General features: G+C 37.2%; 1 protein-coding gene across 6 annotated transcripts in view; it reads left to right on the plus strand.

The window, feature by feature from the left end:
- Positions 1–17,740, plus strand: part of LOC126284374 (protein bric-a-brac 2-like) — a 204,018-nt gene that overhangs the window by 660 nt on the left and 185,618 nt on the right. For 3 of the 6 annotated variants that reach the window (XM_049983252.1, XM_049983257.1, XM_049983258.1), the window contains exon 2: positions 15,798–16,137. In XM_049983252.1, coding sequence (XP_049839209.1) covers positions 15,862–16,137 — 276 coding nt within the window. In that variant the 5' untranslated portion in view covers positions 15,798–15,861. Of the gene's footprint in view, positions 1–1,337; positions 3,872–4,698; positions 4,831–15,797; positions 16,138–17,740 lie in introns of those variants that run through there. The other 3 variants (XM_049983256.1, XM_049983255.1, XM_049983253.1) reach the window with 3 other exon arrangements.

Below are 17,740 nucleotides of genomic sequence, written 5' to 3' on the forward strand. Positions count from 1 at the left end.
ATTGATGAAATACAAGACTTATGTCGAGAACGACATGCTAGTGGCACAAAATCAGACGCGAGTTCTTGACCGGTGCTGCAGTGTCTATATTTTCTTTATTTTGTTCTTATTTTATAAGTGAGGAATAAAATGTTTGAAATATTTCGTAGCAGTGTTTGGCCCCGTCAGTAAAATTTCAGAATTTCAAACATTTCTATTGCAGTGCATAGTGAAACATGATGGTCATATTTTTGAAGTTTCTGAAACTGTTTACGGATTCGTAGTATTAACTATTGTATGGACGTCGGTATCCTGGAGCTGGAGAAAGGTGTTAGAGCAGCAGCATTAAGAGGCAGCATTTTGTTGAGTGAATTAGTCAAGGGTATATCTTAAATTGCTGCGTGTGTAGGACAGTATTGCTTTATTCGTTGCATACACGAGTGAAAATTAGAAATTCCTAATTTTAACAGCCATGATCGTAACATAATAGGCGCCACCAATTTCGTAACGGTGGTAAAAGATGAAAGTTGCTGCTCTCTTGATGTATGAAGCAATTATCTGTAAATAAATAAATAAATAAATAAATAGTTTCGCTGCCGGAACAGCTGTACTAAGAGTGTGAGATTGGGTCGTACGGCGGTGTTTTTGTAATACGAGCACATTCGATGCACATGTTGAGTGACGAACGTTTCATTAGCTGTTGCACGTAGCTGAGAGAACAGTTAGTAGTAAATAAATATATTTGAATTGACGTAATTTCAGAATAAATATTTTTCTGTGATTGAGAAAATCTGTTACGTGTTTATAAGAATGTAGGGTTCGCGAAAACTTCGGAGTCAGTTAAAATGTTCATGACTGAAGCTTGGGGTCAGACGAATCCTATCATCAATTACGAAAAAAAGATCAAAGAAATGACCACTGTCGTAGCGCCCGTCATTGGAAATATCACAAATAGTATAAATTCAAAATATTAGGTTATTTTAGGAAATGCTTTTTTCAGTTGGTGTAAGCTCCGCATATTTTACTTAATTTTCTTTCTTTCCGCTTATTACAATGTTGCTTGCTGTGCTTTCTCCATAGCATAAATCTTATAAATTCATTTCGTAGATCCATATGCTACCCTGTTAGTATCCCATGCTTCTGCCCTTTTGCAGCTGTTACCATGTGTAAAGTTGGTTCACTACTAAAACTTCAAAATCTTCCCAAGCGCCCTTTATGCAAACATTACCAATTGCTTTGTGCATACATATATATATATATATATATATATATATATATATATATATATATATATATATATATATAATTAAGCTGATGCTATGCTACAATTTTGTGTGTGTGTGTGTGTGTTTTTTTTTTTTTTTTTTTGTTCCTTGCAAGACAGATAAAAACAATCAGTCCAGTTGTTTGCACAGTCCACAAGAGGGTCAAGAGGAATATTTGATAGGAGTTGTCAGATTTGCCCAGTGATGTAATGTTAGGGGCCACATTTACAGTGGGATCCAACACATATGGATCTGGGATATGTTGGAGTATAGAAATTGTCAGATCACTGGATTTTCATTGAAAAATGCTTTTTTTTATATTGAAACATTTGACTCACAAAACAAAAAGAAAAGTACTATGTAGAACTCAGATTATATGTTTACAATATTTTATATACGTTATTTTGCAACAAATGTATTAATTTTAATGTATTAATCATTTTTATGTTCATCTTCATCAATAGGCTGCTTGTGTGACATGAAGTCATCAGTCAACCCCTCGCCCCGACTGAGGAGATTTTTATAGCTTTCTCTCGCAGCCTCCTTAAAAGTAAAACATCAACTGCTTCTATGTCATTTTCCTCCACCACATGACACGTGTTAAGTGCAATCACAGCATTATGTCATATGGTCTGTAATGTCAAAAGTTTCCCATTGTTCTTCATTGCCATATGCAGTTAACACATCTTGGATAAACTTATCACTCATCAGCTGACAATTTTCATCTTTGTTTCTGAATAACCAGTCATTTACATAGTAACAGACATGTGTTGCAGCATCATTTGAACAGATATTTTCAGTTTTGTCTTGGAGCTGCATGATTTTCTCATTGTTAATAGGTTGTCAATAAGTTTACGTTCTTTAAAACATTTTTTGTGCGTGTTTGATACAGTAGTAAAGAAAGATATGGCCATAGTTTATCCCTCACACATTCCACAATTTAGTCGAAATACTTCCCCAAGCCCAAGCAAGGTTGTAAACATCATCTTTAACATTTATTTCTCTTAATGATTCAATAACACTTTCCACTTTACTAATTACTCTATACTGCAAGCTTTTTTTAAACCTTAACAGTTTGGATAATATTCTGATCCATAGTGGATGTCCGGGGCAGTTATCCAGTACCAACAACGCTTTGACACACATTTTGCTTCTTGAGGAGCTCTTTGATCGATGGTATGAACTCCACGTGAAACCACTCACTGAACAATTCCCATGCCATCCAAGCCCTGTTTTGGTGTTTATATTTGAATGCTAGATGTTTTAAGTTTTTGAACGCCCTGGGAGTTTTTGATTTTCCTATGACAAGCAGTTCAAGTTTGTATGTTCCACTAGCATTAGAGCATGGCTGTATCTTTATTTTTCTGCCAGGAGCACTTGCCTCTGCTTTGTGCCTGGATGTTTTGTTGGACAAATGTTTCCAGAACAATTTGCTTTTGTCAGCATTATAAATCTGACTAGGACAAAGACTTAACTCTTTTTCATATTGTGGTTAGCGAGCATATACCAAATCTTGTTTAAACTCACCAAGCCATCTAGTACTTGTATGGAAATAGTCTTTTTTTCATAATTTCTTTATAGAAAAATTTCCCTTTTCTTTGATAAGATCTCCTGAATTTTGAGTGTGTTTACTACGTTCATGAAGAAATCATGTGTGCAAAGCTTCTTCAATTATCAACTGGTACTCACCAGTTTTTATCACTTCCCTTCCACTGCTTTTGCTGTTCAAATTGTGCACAAACACCTCAGTTTTATTGAGATTCTTTTTAATGTCATAAAGGGTAGTACACCCAACGCCATAGAATGTAGCTGAATTGTAAATTTTTTCTCCTGTGTTTAATTTTTTAATAATTTCGGGTCAACCAAAGTCAATGTCTTGTTTACTTTTTTCACTACCTGCTTGAGACACATTGAATGAAAGATATGAAACATTCACTAACACTGCCGAAGCAAGTTAAGAGGGCACTAATTTGATTGCACAATGTATGCAATAATCAAAAATTGGAGGCCGACTATGTATTTTTACTAAACTGTTCAATTGAAGGGGTCCCACCCATCCACATCACATGATCGCGGCATGTTGTCGGATTATTGAACGTGTTGGACTGGCAAAGTGTCAAATTATAGAAACTATACTGTATTGAATTTTATTGTTTTTTGATAAAGCCAACTACTGTGTAAGCAAAGAAACTTGGTTGTGGTGACAGATTGATCTACAGCTTTTCCCGAGGTGTAGGTTAGGTTGGAATGTGATAGTTTAGTTGTGAGTTGGCGAAGCTAACAAATCTGTAACTAACAAGAGCCTGGGTTTGGTGACACTGATCTGTAAGCTGTTTGAAAAAATTGCCACCGATAACACATTATAGTTGCAATTTTGTATAAGCCGTTTGTCGCATTTTTTCCTACATCACTAGTCAAAGCCAATAACTCGTATTGAATGTTCTTTATCCCTACAATTTCTCCTACATCACTGGTCAAAGCTGACGACTCATTGAATATCTCTCTTTCTTCCCACAGGAATGTGTCACATTTATTAAGTGGTGGTGATGCAGCCAACCACATAAAATGCTGTATCCTGTTTAAGTGGCAGTTCTGTAAATTGTTGCAATGTTTCCAGAAATTAAAAAGTAATTATCCAACATCTGTAATCTCATGAAGTGTTTGTTTGTTTGAAAATAATCTGATCTCTCTCTCAAATCACGAAGTGGTGTCAACTTGTAGCAGCACCACTGTATTCTTCAAATCTTCAGCAAACTTGTCAGTAGGCTTGGTCTTTTCATTTCTTTTGTTTTTTATTTGATCCTTTTAGCTGTGGATCTGGAGCTTTCTCCTAGTGGATTTGAGATAATATGGCATTAAATTATAAAACAATTGTGGATGTTACTTGCAATGTTGATAATGGTAGATGCTGAAAGAACGACCAATGTTCTACGATACAATAAGGTTTGTAGAGGGATTTGTGAGGTTGGAAGAGAGAATTGAAATTGAAAAGAAGGATCTCTGATAGAATGTTTATAAGTTAAACCATTTTGTTAGTGTCATTGAAACCGAGGAGAAGAGTACTTGCATAAGAGGACATGGGTTTGTAGAGAGGTTAGATTATGAAGAGACAATAACTTACATCCAGGTAAATAGGAATAATAAAAAAGTGTTTAGAGGAAGGCCTGATCTTCAAAGCTCAAGACATTCACAATATTTTATATTTGTAGCAGCACTTTACTTGCCCATCTGTACATATCTATTTCTATTTTACAGTTACCAGACACAAAATATCGTAGCATGTTTCACTTTATTACACAGATTGGTTTGAGCTTGTTTTGCTGTCCAGATGTTATCTACACACAAGTTACTAATGTCATCTTGAAAAACATTTGCTATCCAATGCAGCTAAAGCTCTCAATCTATGGTGGTGTTTGGAGTGGGGGGGGGGGGGGGGGGGCAGCAGCAGCAGCAGTAGTAGTAAACAAGATACTGATGTCCACTGAAATTCAGTTGAAGTGTGAACATTACCAATTAACTCCAATGGACCTCACTTTATTGGTGGATCTCCACATGGACAAGTATGGAGTTTCCAGAAATTTTAGATGTAAGTTAAATAGAAGAGAAACTTTCACTTACCCATTGTGATTCATGAACTGAGGGTATTTTTCAGATTACTGGAACTTTCAAGGCATTGATTCTTTTAAAGCATGTAAGCAGAGATTATATTATGTTAAAGTTCATAACAAAGAAATCATTTTCTGACAGTGATAATGGAAAGAAATGGGGGATTTATTCAGAGACATAGACGGCACCGGAAATTGCTGTATTTTAGTTGGCTGCGGATGTAAGTGAAATAGGGAATAATTTGACTTTTAAAAATGAAGAGATCCATGTGCAAGAGTATTTTTGTACATGTGTGAGATATTGATGATTTGCACTTGAAAAAAAAGTGACAAAAGTGCTAACATTGTGTTAATAGTCTTTTATACATTACAGTGACCACATTTTTTTCTGCTGTTGATCAATTCTCAGTACTGTTACAAGCATCTAGGTGGAAGTAACCAGCATCAGCAAAGGATCCATATTTAACATATGCTGAGAAATTTTTATTTTTAATCTGTTGAAATTGAGTAGTGATTTCTTTTCTATTCTTGTAGAGATTTGTTAGCTCTTTTATGCATGTGTGAATGGGTGTACTGTTGCTAGAAAAAGAACTGTGCTCAAAAGCTAGTGTGAATGCTTCTTTGTGTTACGTTACTGCGCTTCATGCATCGGTCTGCTGTAGACGAGTGGTTGCCATCCCATTGTTTTATGTATTGCTCCATCCAGGAATTGCTATTATTTTTATTAAAGTAATGAGAACAGTGTACACTACAATTGTTAAAATATTTTGATGTTGGACTGCCTGCCTAATATCTTGTACACAAAATTTGTTGCATTCTGATATGAAATAGTATGGTTGGTAGCCAGTGATCACCTTCATTCTCTAATTCAGAATCTGTCATTACTATAAAAAGTGACCTAGAATTTCTAACATGTGTGCTGACACAAATGAAATCCAGTTTGTACCAAATAGAGAAGAATGTAGAAAATAATCAGTTGTTAAGTAAATACTTTCCACCGAGGCTAAAATGTTTGGTGAAAAGTAGTGTTATCATTTATAAAATGCCTCAATGAAAATGATCTATTAATACAGAACCTGCATGAATTAAGAAAATATCATTCTTCTGAAACACAGATGATTATTCAATCACATGATGTAATGAGTGCTATCGATGGAGTTGCTTCCGTATTCCTATATTTTCAGAACGCTTATGACACTGTTCCTCGAATGTGGCTTCTGATCAGATTATGTGCTTATAGAGTATTTTGTCAGCTGTGCGATTGGGTTCGTGAATTTGTGTCAAAGATCACAGTTAATAGTAATTTTTGAGAAATCATCTAGTGAAACGTAAGTTATATCTAGGGTTCCCCAAGGAAGTATTATTGGCCTTCTGTGGTTTTTAATGTATATAAATGGTTTAGAAGACAATCTGAGCCGGCCTCTTAGATTGATTGTATCTGATAGTGTCATTTACCTCATAGTAAAGCAATCATAAGATCAAAATGATGTAGATAGGAGACCTCTATAGTAAAAATAGTGGCAGTTGATCGTCAACAATAAAAAGTGCGAGGTCCTATAGATGAGTACTAAAAACATTCTTTAAACTTTTGGTTATGTGATAAACCATCTTAAAGACTGCCAATTCAACTAAATACGAATGGATCACAATTAAAAACAACTTGAATTTGCACTATAACACAGAAAACATCATGAGGAAGGCAAACTGAAGATTTTTATTGGCAGAACACTTGGAATGTGCAACAAACCTAACAGGGTCCACACTGCACCTCTGTTCTCTTCTGCAGTATTGTTGTGTGGTACAGGAGTCTTACCAGAGTGCCAAAGGAAATCAAAGTTCAAAGAATGACTCTCATTTTTCTGTTATTGTTAGATAGGGGAGAGTGTCACAGATTTAATAAGTGATTAAAATAATTAAAGCAAGGCATTTTTTCAGTACGGCAAGATCTTTCCACGAAACTGGCATCACTAACATTCTCCTCTGAATGTCAAAATATTTTGTTGACTCCCAGCCACATAGAGAGAAATTACCCCACTTTGATAGTGAAATCGGAGCTCATATGGAAAGATTTGAGTGTTGGTTTTTTTCCCCCTTGAGCTTGTTGAGAGTGGAATGGTAGAGAAATTGTCTGAAAGCAGTTCTGTGCACGATCTGCCAAATATTTAAGTGTGAATTGCAGAGTAACCATTGGTTTCATCCCCTGCCTTTTTAAGAGAGGAGCTGTCAAATATTTTCTGAGTTTTCAGTGTATGTGATGTGTTGTGCCCTTAGCAGTCCTGGGTGTGATCACTGTAAACCTTGTACAGTCTGCAGATAACTGTCTGTTAAGTGCTGAGCCTTTTAAAGACGATACAGTAGTGTGCAAGACTAGCAGTTGCGCCATACTCACATCTTTTGGCATATAAGCTTAAATCCTAGTGCCTCAGACAATTCTAATGAATCAGAAATAACGTGGCTTATATTATTTATCCAAAAAATTGAGTAAATGATGTTGGAAGCCATTGTGATATGTTTTCACCATCCTTTTGTTATTAATATCCTTGACTCTCTGTACCCTTCTTGGTGTGGCTTTTATTAAATGTTTTGGACAACAATTAATTTAAATTGGTGACAAAGGATAAAGATGAAGGTTTAAAAATAAATATCCCTTTTTTTTCATCAGTCGGGCAAAATTTCATGGAGCTGATTGCATTCCTTATCAAATACAAAAAGTTGTATTTTAAAAACATTAAGCAGGGTGGTCAGAAACAGTCTTAAAAGCTCGTAATAGTGTTGCAGGTTGGTTTGTGATGAGAAATAACTGTTAAGAAAAAATTAAATATGCTGCTCCATTTGAGTTCATTGGCTTTCAAATTAGCCAGTCAGGCCGTTGCATGAGCAAATTAAAGTGACCTGCCAAATATGGTATTGCCAAACGTATTCACTGTTTGGGTTTCTGAAACTGAGCAAGAGAGCAAAACAAAAAATTGGACATGGGATGGTAGTAAGACTGAGCAGTCTTGTCCGCTGTCATCTACACAGTGACAAAAACTGGCATTAATCGTGATTGGTAGGCTGCTTGAATTTGCACACACAATGGCCTGATTGGCTGACTTCAGTTCTAATTAACTTGGAAATGGCACAGTGTATCAGATATATATATATATATATAATTTTCTTAACAATTATTTCTCAGCACAACCTACCTTGCAACTCCGTGCAAGCATTTCAGACTTTGACCAACCAGTACAGATCAGTACTTCTAGGACAGCCAGAGTCTGTGGCTGAGTAGGTCAAGTGATGTTCCCAAGCCTTTTCTTATCTTTCCTTGTATGATGTCCCTATAGTTACGTGCAATAGTGACTGTTTCTCCTATGTTTGCGTGCACTTATTTTGGAGTGCCAGCTGCCGTAAGTTTGATTCAACAGAACATTTCAAGTTGGTCCCAAAAATTTTGTAATATTCACATTTTCACCATTGTTGTTTTCGAGAAAGTAGAGACTTAAGGGTGGGGTGGGGGGGAAGGTGGGGAAGTGACTTCGACAGCTAACTGAACTTTCTGTGAGTTCCTTCGATATGTGTAGTTACCTTGGGTTTACGGGTAACCAGTATTACATTCTGTTGTTGAAATGTGAGAGGTGAATGTGGCCTCTGTTAGTCGAGAATAAATTATTTAGGGTCTGTAAGTTTTCCAGTAGCATATTTTAGTTACTCAGTAACATTGGACCTGAGCAACATCTGTGTTTACACACAAAATCTGGTGGCAAATTTACAAGAGCATTAATTCTTCTATAGAATTTGTGCAAAGTAGAGGATCTGCCAAATTGCACCACCGTTTTCTACACAAGTTGTTCAACCCTTGAGATTAAACAAAGTAGTATAAGCAGGCACCATAAATGCCTGCAATAAGCAAATTATAACTTTTTTGTGGAAAATTAGTTCAAAATGTGCGTCTTTTATGAAAGCTGTCATTAATGTGAATTTCGTGGAGCAAGGCCCTGTAATTAATTTTGAATATTATCCTACATTGCTTTAGGATACTGTGTAAATGTCTATTGGAGGAAACGTCTCGCCGGAATAGAGGTGTATGTAACCACAAGATATCGATTGTTGGTTGCAAGGTGGTTTTATGTGCAGTTACAGAGTTCATATTACACGTGAATCACAATAGCAATGTAATCCTCTTCTATGCTACAAGATAATTTTAATGAAAATTTTTTCGTAAATCCTCCAGCAGGCACTCACTTTTCCTGTGCAGGAGTAGTTGCATGACATTGAGTGTGCGACATACATTTTTGTGTTCCAAAACAATTCTCATATAAACTCATGTTACTATTGATATTAATTAGTTTTTTTTAAAGAGCAGATATTCTACCACTGAAACTGATATTAACAATATCAGAATAAGTTTTTTTGTATAATTAATACAAAAAGTATTTTATCACTATAGTTGATAACAATAACTAATAGTACCACTTGTCTAATCAAGAAAACTGTCTAAACTGTTACTCCTTTCAAAGCAAAGGGAGGTCTCAATATTTAATATGGCTGTTAATGGTGCTTATTATTATAAACATAGATATAAATCTAAGCATCTAAATTATACAGTTTAAAAAGACAGTTCTGATTACCTATAAGTGGGAAAATAAATATATTGATGTTCACTGCCTACTAAAATGATAATATATTAAGTTACAGACAGACCATGTTCACCACTCAGTAATTTGAGAGAGGTCAATATCAGATCACTAGTCATTTGAATCTACAGTTGCAACTTCACACTTTTCACACGTGTAACCTAATAATTATATGCTTCCTGCAGACAAAACTCTTATGTGAATCACACTTTATTTTTGTGTGAATATTATTGCCTCAAGGCTCCTCAACTTGCTCAATTGTTGTCCAGTACATTTGGAGGCACAGCTAAATATCTTCAAGAAGTCTTGGAATTTTGGATTTTCCTATTAGATGTGGTTTCATTAGATTATGTGCCAAGTTCTTTAGAAAAATCCTTCTTGAAACCCTTTGATTTTCTCCATTTTGGTGAAAAAGGATTGGGGTATTGATGCCCACAATGCCCATTAGCACGGAAAAGATTGCTAAAGGCCATCTTCTCGTTATATGAGCCACACAATATGTGCCACACCTGATCAACTGTATTCATGGCATTCTAATGTAACATGAATCTGGCTTTCGGGAATCGTATATAGCTGACAACAGAACCGCCTTGTTCTTGTTCGGCATGTACGTGACTACTGTCATATTCTTCTTATTTATGAAAAGGGACAAATCTGCTGCTATGTTTTTTTTTAGACAAGAATGCCAAGTGAATTTCTCACTTATTCTTTCTGAGTGTACCAGCAGGTGGAAGATTTTTCTTTAATAGTGACAAAGCCAAGGGGCAGCTTATCTATCAACTGTCTATTGTTATATTCCTGTTGGGTTCCTCTGTGTGACTCCCTTTCTAAATCTGAATTTGAGACTACATCAAGCTGCTTTCCACAGTATACCTCAAGATAGCTTATGAAAAATGTTTTCGCAGTGGAGAGTGAAAATACGTTAATGCCTCGTTAGGCAGTTTTGTTTTGAATATATTGTACAAATCCATAGCAACCCCTAAAAGCTTGAGGTTTCTCATCAATGGTTAAAACTCAGTTTGTGCGTACCCTTGGAATTTGTCACAAACTCAGCCTAAATGGAATGTACTACAGCCAACTTATCAGATGTCCTTCTCTTTTATCTGGTTTTATAATTTATTGTATCTCATGACAGTTTTTGCAGTTTCAATTCCTGATCCCTTCACATTCCATGGCTCCAGTACAGTTGTGTGGTTAGCTTTCTTTATTTTCAAAAGATAGAATAAACCAAGGGACACCAGTAGCTCACTTCTTATCTTTTCTTTACTATCTCTTTCTCTCTGATAGTCAGAAAATTCTGGTTTGAGCAGAATGTATTTGTTTGTATATTTTACAATGTGATCAATCATTTCCATGCTAAATATTGTACTGAGTCCAGAAATCTCTGGTGTTACAAGCCTGACATAGCATTTGGTCCTGCAAAAGTTTTTACCACATTTTTATTTCTCACTTTGCTTGTGTCTGAGTTAAGTTTTCCTTTATTTAGTAGCTTTGTCTCTTCCTACAAAGCATTCACCAGTAAAACCTGTTTGGCAGTTAGCATCTTCATTTTTATTCAACTCATATTCTCATTAATTTCCACTGTCATAATCACTATGAGCAATAATTACCTCATCTTCATCATCAGTATCATCATTCGAAATCCTGCCTACATCTTTTATAAAATCTGAATCTCCATTCATGAGACACTTAAGTTCCTCGTCTCTGTAATGCTTTCTTGTGGAACAGCAGCAATTCTAGTGAATATGGATTAGAGGAATAATGTAACTAAAATAAAACACTATGTTTGAGGCAGTAACAAAATGTATATATGATTAATCACAACACAGCACATTGTGTGTGCCATCAATGACAACATTAAACAAAATGTCCTGTTAAGCAAATTCATTAGCACTGTGAATTACTAGACTGCGTGCACCAACAGTAAGGATACTAATGAAGGAATAGCTAGAGGCCTAAATGTCTTAAGTGTTATCAAGATGATGAGCATCGTGCATTTTTAAGTTTGGCACACTCTGTGTGCAAGTGTGTCTGCTCTGGGGTTAAATACAAGGCACAAAGAAGAAATGGTCCGTTTTATATTGAAAATTTATTTTGTTATGCTGTTGAAATTTTATGTTATAAGACAGATGATTGAAGATTTGTGGTCACATATGGTACATGTTGGAACCAGAGTAAGAGTATTGAAGAGTATTTTTCTTTTACTTTTAATTGGGCATTACTGTAGCTTGAATGAAATGACCTTGGCTGGCACCTGGCCTATACTTCTTGGCTCACTAAAACGTCAATAACAGGGTTATTTTAATCCAAGTATATAATAAATTTCATTAATGTATATGGCTTGCAGATATGTAGTACGTTACCACAAAAATGTGTTACCTTAATAATAATAATAATAATAATAATAATAATAATATAATAAGTCTCAGAGTAAGCAAAGCAAATTTTAAATATTAAATACAATAATTTCTCTGAATGACTTCAATTACAACCTTCTCAAAAATAATTGTGCTCTGTTCTCATGATGTGCATTGTTTGCTTTAAAAGGAAATCCCTTTCTCAGTTCTCTTTTGACCATGGGAAATTGCTACATACAGCCATTTGTATAATAGAATTAAGACAGCCTGTATTCTCAGTGTGTAGTCAGATACAACTCTGCAATTGTGAATGGGACGGTGGATCACAGTCTCTCATGTACACTTTTACTGTTTGATCAGTATGTGTGAAATTATTACTTCAAGCTAAGATTGTGTGTGTTGTAACTTTACAGCATGGAAAATTGCCAACCAAATTTGTGTGCATCAAAGTGACATTGTTAAAACAGTCAACTGCTGTCTTGAAAAGCAAAACTTTTGATTGTGATTGTTGTCCACAATCAACACAACCAGCTGATGACTGCTATCTACAAACTGGCATGTAGTTATTCCAAAGTAATAGCAATAGAACTGTGTGTTGCCTTTTTGGAGGCAACTGTGAGGGCTGTGTCTGTCCAGACAGTATGCAGTCATATCCATTTTATCACGAAATAAATCTCAGGCGAACAACCTGGTATGAGTGTGCATAGGACACAATATTTTGGTAACTGACCACGTCACCATCATCAGGTGCGCTGATGTACTGACCAGTGGTGGGTCGGCACCATGTACATATAGGACAATCCCCTTCCTGCTTCTCCTTCAGGCGCTTCCTATGAGTCGATGTGGTCTGTGCCCCGTGCACGGTCCGTGTACAGCACCGTTCTCCCGCCGTCTGGGCGCTACGTCGTAGGTCTTCTCATTCAGGAGGGTCTGCCAGAACCGCTCTCATTATTCTTTGGGGAGGAGGGAAGAATAACAAGAGTGATTCTGGCAGACCCTCCTGAATGAGAAGACCTAGGATGCAGCGCCCAGGTGGCATGATAACGGTGCTGTACCTGGACCGTGCACGGGGTCCGGACCGCATCGACTCACAGGAAGTGCCTGAGGGAGGAGCGGGAAAGGGATTGTCCTATATATGCATAGCGCTGGCCCACTGCTGGTCAGCATATCAGCACACCTGATGATGGCGATGTGGTCGATTGCCGAAATATTGTCCTATGCACACTCATACCAGGCTGTTCACCCGAGATTTATTTAGTCATAAATTACACCTAGAAAAATGGAAGAACCACTCCATTTTATCAATTTAGTCTCCAGGCATCCACTATGAGCAGCAGTAAAATCCCCCAGCTCCATGGTGGACAAGGGAAAATTTGTAATTCAACATGAATCAGTGGCATCGAGTTATCTCGACCAAGAAATGCAGGATTTAATCTGACACCTGATGAATGTCATGTGAGTTTGCACAGATGGCCAGATACCAATACACATCTCAGACATGAAGTTCTACAGGTTCAACAGAGAGCTGGGTCACTCATGTTTTCGACCGTACAGATTCGAATGCCTTGCATAGTTATTGAGGGGGTGAGGCGGCTGTGCAATATTGGGACAGGGTGACCTAACCAATTGACCACCCCCACAGGTAATGTTTTGGCAATGGACTTGTCATTCAAGACGATACTGCACAAGCACACCTTGACCACCTCAAGAACAAATTCCTCCAGGAAGCAGAAACCAACCGAATGTAATATCCAGTTGTATCTGCTGACAAGAACATGACTGAGCATTGCATGGACCAGGTTGAAACTTGCTGTGTGTCTTTACTGGAACACTCATTGCACCTTGGATGACCTCAGGAGGGCCTCTACCAAAGAGTGTGAAACAATCTCGAGCAGCAACATCTCGACCATCTTGTGGATGGCAGGCCAAAAGAAGCAACAAAATATTGACTGTTTTCTAGCAACAGGTTTTGATTTCACAGATCTGCCCTTGTGAACAGGCTGCTGTTATTTTGGTTATTGTTTTGTGTTTGTATTGTTGTAAAGCTATTTTTTTATTCCATTAGGATTATTTTATCATCTTGCTCCTGTTGAATTTAAGCTGTCACACATTCACAGGTATGCAGAAGGTGTAAAAAAAAAAAAAGTCTCTTTGTGAGTGATTTATCATGAATAATTATACACTGCTGGAAACAGTCCCAACTTCAAGAAATAATTAATGTAGAGTAATCCATTTTTGGGGGTACATTTCATTTGTCCAGGTAACATGTTTAAGCAATTAATGTTCCTTGTTCACAGTGGAGGGAAGCTACTGCAAATAAGAGGCTGGTACATTAATAACTGGTGTAAGAGCCAGAATGTTGAATGCATGCATGCAAATGTGCATGCGTTGTGTTGTACAAATGCTGAATGAATGTCAGTTTGTGGGATGGAGTTTCATGCCTGTTTCACTTGGTCAGCCAGTCAGTACAGGGATGGTTAATGCTGGTTGTTGGTGACGCTGAAGTTTCTGTCCGATGTTGCCTCACACATTGTCTCTCTCGATTGGAGACAGATCTGGTAATTGAGTGATCCAAGGCAACATGTTGACACTCTGTAGATCATTTTGGATTACAACACCGGTATGTGAGCGTATATTCTCCTGTTGGAAAACACTAACGGGAATGTTGTCCATGAATGGCAGCAAAACAGGTCAAATCACCAGACTAACATACAAATTTGTAGTCAGAATGCATGGGATAACCCAGAGATTTCTCCTGCTGCCTTGTGAAATTGCACCACAGACTCAACTCCAGGTGTTGGTCCAGTTTGTCTAGGCCACAGACAAGTGGGTTGCAGGTGCTCAGCTGGTCTCTTAACCAACTCATAGCCATAAGTGGCACTGAGGCAGAACTGACTTTCATCAGAAAACACAACAGACCTCCACACCACCCTCTAGTGAGTTCTCACTGGACACCTCTGAAGTTGCAAATGATGGTGGTCTGAGGTCAGTGGAATGCACACTACAGGGCATCTCTCTCCAAGCTATCCGTGATATAACAGATTTGTAACAGTTTGTTTTGTCATTGTGGTGCCAACTGCTGTAGGCACAGTACGTTGCCCCAGAGATATAAGGTGAACACGATGGATGGTCTTCCCTCTAGGTAGTGACACATGGCCATCTGGTGCCCACTCTTGCGACCCTTCACTTCTGTTAACGCCATTGCCAGTGATTGTGTACAGTGACTATATACCTGCAGTCTTTTTGCAATATTATGTAAGTAATAGAGAGATTCTTGTAGCTGTATTATTACACAACCTGCTTCAAACTCGGTGAACTGTCGATAATGGCATCTTCTTGATCTTAAAGTCTCTCTAGAATATCACCTCACTATGTTCGATCTCAAAGGTAACTACCACTTACTAACATCACCAAGTCTATGTAAAACCAATCTGATGTCATCCTGATAGTGGTGGTACTAGGTCCACACATTCGTGACTGGCACTTAGTTTGAATATACATCATCTTTCACTTGCAGAAACATGCCTAACAACTTTATCTTGCTCATCTTCTTCATGGTGTTGTGATTTTTTCCTCCTTCGGTGTATATAAGATATTAATGAATGGCAACATTTCAAAATTTGATCTGTCCTTCATTTCATAGGAGGATGCATAGAACAAAAGTTATATATGTAAGATTTTGGTTTTGTCATGTTTCTTTTAAATGGTAGGTGATGGTATGAAGTATATACCATGATGTGCTCAAAGATATTTTGTGTGTGTGTTTTTAGTAACTAATTTGACTCTGGGTTATCTACTAACTGAACAGACCAGTGAATGAAGAAAAATGAGGACTCCACATTTGGGATCCTAAATTTTGTGCTACCTGTTTTATGCCCTTCACATTGTCGTATAGCATCATTAGTAATTTTCTAAAGCAATTTATGCTGTTAAATGATTACAGGCTGGTATCAAGAATTATGTTCATTGTTACAGGTGATTGTCTATACTGGCCCTGTCCCTGTCATCACTGACCGCGTAGCTGGAGGCTTTCAGTATCATGCTTGCATCTCAGCAGTTTTGTGTGAAGTGGAATAGTTATACCACTAACTTGCAAAATGTGTTCCCACGACTTCTTTCCTCGGAACACTTTGTCGACCTCACTCTTGCGTGTGAAGGTCGGATGATAAAGTGTCACAAAGTCGTGCTGTCAGCATGCAGCACATATTTCGAAAAGATGCTTGTGAACAATCCGTGTCAACATCCAATCATATTCATGAAGGACATGAAACACTGGGAGGTGCAGGCACTTGTTGATTTTATGTACAAGGGGGAGGTAAGTACTATTTCTTTCTTTGTGGTAGAAAGTGTTTTTTGCTCTTATGTACTATTAGGGAGATAGCATACTTAAAAGGGGGAAAAAATCATAGTGATATTTACTATAAGTCACTGTGCCATTAGGAGCAGTTTGTATTCAGTAGACAGAAAGGGAGGATTGCTGTGGCTTAGTACCATTAGTAAAAAAGTTTTGTTGTCACAGCTGCAGTACCTAGTCCCATGGACTGAAGTGGATACATATTTTGTAGATAGTAATCAATGTGTGACGGTAAACGCAAATGAACTCGTGCAAAACAAAAAAATGGATAAAGAAAATAAATTCACAATTATGGAATTATTGACTGCTTTCCTCATCTTTCAAAGACAATTTTGTGCAATTTGGTAATTAATTTACTTCATGGTTGGGGCCAATTGGAAGCATGTGTTTCTTGATTATGACCATGTGAGCTACTGAACAGGTGCCTTGTTCTGGTATGAGAGCACCTTTTTGATTCAATTAAAAGGGTATTGTTCCTGCTAAAGAGCTGGTTACTAGTTCGCACATTTTCAAATACTACTCTCGATGGTAACACGAGAGCCCTAACTAAGTCAGTTGCACTTTTCCTGTTGACAGACATCTGCTCATTTTCCCCTCTCGTTGGACTTTCACACCAGCACTAGGCTGTTCTGAGTGTAGTGGTGGATCATGATTCCTTCTAAAGCTACATAACAGCACCAGAAGTCCTTCAGAATGTGCTTTTGATTTTCTCTATTCACGATTTGGAAACTTCCTTTTTGAAGATTTAATGATGTGGAGTCAACAAATGCGTTGGCTTCTTTCTATCTGGACCTTCATATAGGGCATTATGAACTTCTTGATGTCTACTATTTGACACACACTTGTTTTTATATGGTTGCCTTCTGTCACAGTGTCATAAACTTTTTCAACCATTTGTCTAGAAAAGAACCTCTGTCAGGTGTAAAATACATGCCAGGTCTTGTGCTCTTCGACCACGTTTAAATTCAGTTACAAAGTAAGACATGGTCTTGAGTACACATGAAATTCTATTAACTCAGTCTGAATTTGAGCCATATTCTGTACTTTTCATGTAAACGGTATGTTCAGCGTATTAATCAAAGATTCTGTGTGGTTTGAGTTGCTTGTGTCCCTTTGACAATGACTGGTGTGAAATCGGAGAAAAGGTCTCTAGTGAATTGAATGTTCATGTGTAAATGACAAAACATATTTGTAAAGAGGGTGTATTACATTGCATTCTAAGAAAAATTGGTCATACGTACTAACATTCAACAATTCTGTGCAAAAGACATCCTGTTGCACAGTGACACAATATTACATTAGTCTGTCATGCGAGGGCTGAAGATGGTGAAGGATAGGAAAGGCTCACCATGGTTTTTGGCTTTTTGCAGATCCAAAAGAAGTCATAGCCTTAGTTACTAATGAAAGCTGTTACAGAAACAGGATGAATTCAAAAGCAGGATTCTACCTACCAGAAAATTTAGTGTTCTTATGGTATATAAAATCTAGTAATGAGTCAAAATTGTGAATCCCATCACTTGGTCACTCAGATTTTGAAATGGAGAATATAATCATGCTTCTCATC

The sequence above is a fragment of the Schistocerca gregaria genome, chromosome 8, assembly GCF_023897955.1.
Source record: "Schistocerca gregaria isolate iqSchGreg1 chromosome 8, iqSchGreg1.2, whole genome shotgun sequence".
Taxonomy (NCBI): domain Eukaryota; kingdom Metazoa; phylum Arthropoda; class Insecta; order Orthoptera; family Acrididae; genus Schistocerca; species Schistocerca gregaria.